This window comes from Haplochromis burtoni, unplaced genomic scaffold (assembly GCF_018398535.1).
Source record: "Haplochromis burtoni strain Fernald_Lab_line unplaced genomic scaffold, NCSU_Asbu1 Contig_973, whole genome shotgun sequence".
NCBI classification, from domain to species: Eukaryota; Metazoa; Chordata; class Actinopteri; order Cichliformes; family Cichlidae; genus Haplochromis; species Haplochromis burtoni.
The window spans coordinates 55279-61112 of record NW_024583334.1 but is presented as its reverse complement, the minus strand read 5'-3'; the positions used below and the strand labels follow the sequence as shown (position 1 = coordinate 61112).

General features: G+C 40.5%; 1 protein-coding gene across 1 annotated transcript in view; it reads right to left on the bottom strand.

The window, feature by feature from the left end:
* The window catches only part of LOC102310453 (rano class II histocompatibility antigen, B alpha chain), a 3485-nt gene extending 1121 nt beyond the window's left edge, over positions 1 to 2364 (bottom strand). The window contains 4 exon segments of the mRNA XM_042216229.1: position 1; positions 3 to 262; positions 1305 to 1550; positions 2262 to 2364. The exon segment at position 1 is cut by the window's left edge and continues 48 nt beyond it. Of these exon segments, the coding sequence (XP_042072163.1) occupies position 1; positions 3 to 262; positions 1305 to 1550; positions 2262 to 2325 (571 nt within the window). The 5' untranslated portion in view covers positions 2326 to 2364.
* Positions 2365 to 5834: the final 3470 nt, after the last annotated feature.

Sequence of the window (5834 nt, the reverse complement as noted above, 5' to 3'; positions counted from 1 at the left end):
ATCAGGGCCACATGTTCCACGGTGCAGCTGTAGACGTCTCCCTGCTTTGGGATGAAGTCCAGTCTGGACGTCTGTTTGAAGGAACCATCTTTGTTGGGGAAGGGAACGCTGGTGTTCGCTCCTTCTGTCACCTTCTGCTCATTCTTGGTCCAGGTGATGTTGACAGGAGCAGGATAGAAACCAGTCACGTGACAGATCAGAGTGTTTTGGACTCCGAGCTCCAAATTTAGTACTGTGTAGATGAGCATGCTCGACGGAGGATCTGTGCACAAACATGTACAGGTTACTCACAACACCACTGCACTGAATATGCAACAGCATTGCAGCAAAGAGTCAGTATGTACAGGACCTGCACCGACTCTGTTGTTCTTGTTTTCTTCTCTAAAATGAATTTAACTCACAGGGTGAAACACTTTGAGCAGTGTGTGATTGCTGTTATGAGCTAAAAACTAAAAACAGAAGAGAAAGCACAGAAACACTGGGAGGACCTGAGCGTCTGCTGAAGTGAGATGTGTTTTCACTTGAACAAACAGAGAACTGAATGTTTGAAGATCCCCCAAAGTCATGTGATAAAGAGGAAGTTTGGTCTCCGTGTTCCCCGTTTCACTCCTGTGTGTCTGAGGTTTTTAGTCTCTATTGTTGTGTCGTTGATTCAGCAGCTCGTAACATGGAGCTGAAGTTCTGTATGTGTGTTTCACCTCTAAGAGTTCAGATGTTCTCTGTGTTTGTGTCATCAGGTCTTCATGGATATGAATACAAACCTGGAACTCTGTGACAATAAAGGTCACAGTGTTTGTTAGCTCACCAAAGACGTGATGAAAATGTTTCTGCTCAGATCATCTTTGTGTAATTTTATTTGAAATCTGTAAATATGGCGAATATTGGTGCTTTCTCTCCATTTAAAGAGCTCTGTATGTTGTCAACAGCTGAGAAAAGAAATATCTGTTTATCTGAGTGTCAGTACGATGATAACATAGTTGAGTTGAACATGAAGAAGCCAATCACAACTGTTAGTTTAAAACATTGACTGATAAGTGATTTGGTAATATTGGCTGAGGTATTGGAATCAGCCCGTAGAATCTGGGGGAATTAAGGGACATTTCAACCCTGAAACACAATCCGATTTTATCTAAAAATTCAAAAATATCAATGGATGTTGAAGGTACATAACTGAAAGGATCTCCAGTGATCTAACCTGTCAGCCTTTGAAAAACCCTCTTTAACACAACAACACGTTTTATTTACCTCCGCTCTCTGAATGTTTTTCTGCCCTACGGACTGTGTGGTTAAGGATTTGTGTTTACCGAGTTCTTTGGGAAAGTTCTTCATAGCCTTACGAGTCACCATCAGGTTTTGTCTGCAGATCTGTTGATCAGCCACAGCTTCTTCATAGAAACCTGGAAAGCTTATTGGATCTACAAAGGCAGGCAGAGCATTGACTCCTGTCTGTTTGTTGAAGTCGGCGTACCAGACCGCCTCATCATCCAGGATCAGAACGTTCTCTCCATCAGTATCTGAACAGCCGATAATGGAATTGCTCCCATGAGCATCTGAGGAGAATAAGAGGGCTGATTGAGTGCCATCAGAGCCTTTGTGTCATTTAAGTGAAATAAAATGAATTAAAACTGTAATTTGACTATAATGGTTTGTGTATGTTGCACTTAGACAGTCCTTTTGCAGCAATCACACTCCCAGCACAATGCTCAGAATGATATTTTCATGGAAATGTTGCTAAAAGGGATGCTGTTTGACTTTAAGATTGTACCTTGAGTTATCAATCTGCAATGCTCAAATTAGTGAACATATTATTAATTTTACCAAATTTATAAATTCCTGTCACACATTTTTTATTGAATTATTCTAGAATGTTTCAGATCTCCATCTGTAGTCTGCACAGTGAAACAACTTTCACTTCACTTGTGTGCGTGAAACAAACGCACACTTGAATCAGACTGATGACACATCTATATGAAGATTTTGGAGTGTATACACGCACACACATACACACACACACACTATCTGGCAACTTGGGTAACATAAGAGAAGCACAGCAAGCGCTTTGCAACCCACCTCCCACTCAGCTCCTTTTCATGTTTTCATGCTGTTAGTAACAAAATCACACGTGTAGTTACTGATGTCTGATCTGTTTTGTGCTTAAGAGGTTCTTTTGGTTTCACTTTGACATTCTCGCCATAATTTCTTAATATCTCGTGCATGAAAGGTTTCAAATACAAGAGTTCATGAGTAAATTAGAGACTCACCATCAGCAGAAACACAGGGGACCAAGGAAAGGATGAGGAGCAGCACCCACACCTTCATCTTCATCAGAAGCAGCAGCAGCTCTGTGACTCTCTGAATGTCTGTGAGCTCAAACACGCGCAGCAGCCAATCATAAAGCAGGGCCCACATGATGTCATTGTGACCAGCCACACACAAGCAGCAGACACACACTCGCAGAAACACAAACACAACTGGGATTAATAATCATTTTCATATAAAACTCATTTTGATCAGAGCCTGATGAAGATCACAGGTGTGGAAAACAAAGGTCTTATGGGGAAAAAAACACGGAGTAATGTGACTACGGTGATCTGGGACTGCTGATACACTGAGGACACCTGGTGGACAGATGGAGAACTGCAGAGGTGATCTGGTGACATCTCCGTAAAGCCAGGAGAGGTTTGATGCTGAAACATCATCAGACTGTGAGAAACTGAACCAGCTCTAGTCCTGTTCTGTCTCCAAACTACAAACTACTGAACACTGTCAAGACTTTCAGAATAAGACTTCCTCTCTGAGCCTGTGGGAATCGACATTAGTAACAGGTCATTTATTCAGACTGTCTAACCAATGTCCCTGCTGTCCCAGTATGAGCCTACTCTATGGACGAACTGGTGTTTTTGCTTTCATAGTACCTGAAGCTCCTCAATAATTTTATTTAGATTTAGATTCTGACGCTGACTTTTTGAGTCCTTTCGGCAACATCTTTGTTGGAACTCTGTTTGAACAATAATTCCCACCATGAGCTTCCTCTGAGGACACTCCTATCTCTAAGGATTATTCATGCCTGTTACAGATGTTAAGACATTATTAGGAACATGATGAACACTAACCAACTTTAACTATGAGGAGAGATAAAGAGGTTTCCAAAATAAACCTGCTTTACATCTGAAGAATCCAAAAAATGACCTATCCTAACCACTTTTCCTTGATCTTGGGGGAAAACGATACAAGGTGAAGGAAAGGAAAGGTATGAAGGAGGATTAATAAGGGTTTAAAACAAGAGAAGAGCAGTGCACTGAGGGTCCGAATGAACCTACACTCAGACTCCATGACACCCTCACATTGGATCTCTTAAGAGAAACTACAATCTGCAGAAGGCGGACTACAACATGTCCATGTCACTTCACTCCAGTGTTTTAACGCTGTTGTTTTATGCAGGTCGTGTAAAACAGATCATGTGTGAAAAGTTTCCTTTTATTACTCGTGCTGGAATTTGAAAGAAACAGGAACATGTAGGCGGAGGGTCGGCCTGTGACTGTGGGCGGGTGTTTGTGAGGGTGGAGTTAGAGCACATGTGTCTGAAGCAGTTTCACACTGAAAGCCATCAGAATCACACAGTTACGGAGTTTTAGTTCACCCTAGTGTTCTTGATCTTTATGTTGTTGTTTTAATTTCTGCAGAATATTTATTGAAACCACGTGTTTATCTAACATCAGCTGATTATGTAAATGTTTTTTTATGTAAAGTGTATTTTATTTACATGGTTAGGTTTTTTAGGACTATATTTATTTTTTAACTGGTAGATTTGTTGAGCACTACATTGTTTGACCTGAGTGAAAGCTGATCTCAGGTGGTCTCCAGCAGCTAGTGAAGGAGGTCCAGCTCGTTTCTCAGATTCAGCTCTTTTGGCTCAACTCTCTTAGATGGTGTCACTCTTGATTCATGCATTTTAAAAAGTTATTTCTTTAATTCAAACACTGTGACGTCCTTTTTGGAAGTTTAGGTGCAGTTAGATTCATAAAGGAGGAAGAAACAGGAAAAGGTTGAGGGTGAGCAATGCTCCCTCTAAGCTGCGTGCATGCGCTATTGCGCACTGCTGGCACGGTCTCTGCACACAGGAAATCTGTGTTGTGCACAAAAAAAATTCTAATTTAAATTTAAATTTAAATTTTAACAATTCTGTTTTGCAGTGTTAGTCAGTGACTGGCTGCTCCCATATGGGATTAGAATGATGCCACTTTATCCCACAGTCCAGCCAATCACGCTATTCACATTCGTATATACGCAGCTAATCAACGTGGTTGACAGGCTGTGCCGATAGGCCACGTAAAAGCAGAGTTATGATAAAAATATCTGCAATGTTTGTTTTTTTCCTATTGTTGTTTATTTTTACTGCGGAAGAAACGGTAAAACACTGTTTTATAAGGAAAACGCTGGAAAGCACTCTCCGCCTGTGAGCAAAAACAGCCTCCCTCCCAATTCCCACAGCCTTTCCTATTGGTGGAAAAATGTACCACCTGTAATCAAACAATGATATGGCAACATGGCATTTAGTTCTTTAGGAAGGGGGAAGTTTAGGAGTGACGGCGGTGTTTTGAGATGTGAGAGATTTGAGACGTTTAGCGCAAATCTTGTGTAGTTAGTGTGTAGTCAGTGTGTAGTTAGTGTGTAGTTAGTGTGTAGTGTAGTCAATAGTTTTGTTGTGTGTGTCAGAACAATGAGGCGACTGCTGAATGTTACAGGTGTTACAGCAGTGACACATCTGCTGCTGTCAGGCCTGCAGGTATCAGGCTGTTGTTCTTCTTTATCTCATAGTGGACAGAAATTATTTTTTGGAGCGGCACAAATCATTTGTGTGGCATCAGATTTGATGCAGAACAGCTGATTGTTCTGTAAATAGTTTGAAATGTTTATTTAAAAACGCCTTGGCTGCATTTTTAGGTAAACAGCTGCAAAAAACTTTGTTGTTTGCAAAACTTAGTAACTGTTTTTTTAAGACGTAACTATATAATTAATTGCCCAGAATTGGTCTTTATTTACTGTATTTTGCAGACAGAGAGTTACAGACTCTCTCCCAGACCACAGACTCATAATACAAGTCAGAGCAAAAAATAAATAAATAAAGTTGTGTTTTCAAAATTGGAGTCCAGGTTATTTTTACTTCCAATAGTGTTAACATACTACACAGCTCATGAACATTGTAAGTGGGCTAAAGCAGTTAATTAAAGATGTTGTGATATTTTGATACCATGGTAGCATTTACAGGATATTGTTTTATAGTGATATTATACAGAGAAACTGTTACTCAATAAGGCCCATTTACTAGTTGTTTTTCTCTTTCTCTGTGACCCAAGAATTAATGTGTAAGACTCACAGGCTGGTACCTCAAGGTCGAAAACACCACAGAGACGAGACCACTCCCTTACTCCCATCCTCCCTTCCTTATCCTTTAGAAAAGGGCTTGTTAAAAAGCCAGATGGTTTGTTTCAGAATTCACTAATGAAAGAACTCTGTATTCTATGTCTAGGAGTGTATTTTGCTGGGATGATCATAAATTGTAACTGAAGAGATAAACTACACAAAGGATACTTCTTTGCTCAGGAGGCAGGAAGACGTTTCCTTATTTGGTCTGTACCGGTTTGAACTGAGAACCTGCTGACACACGAACCTTTTTTCTTCTATATAAACTGTTGTGTACTGAATAAACCTTTGAGTTGATTCTGGGAAAGCAACCTGAAGCAGTCTGTGTTTCCTTGTTCTCCCAAGCTGCTCCCGGCGCTGTAACTAACCCGCTGAACGGCATACCTGAGTGTTACTTTGAATAATTAGGA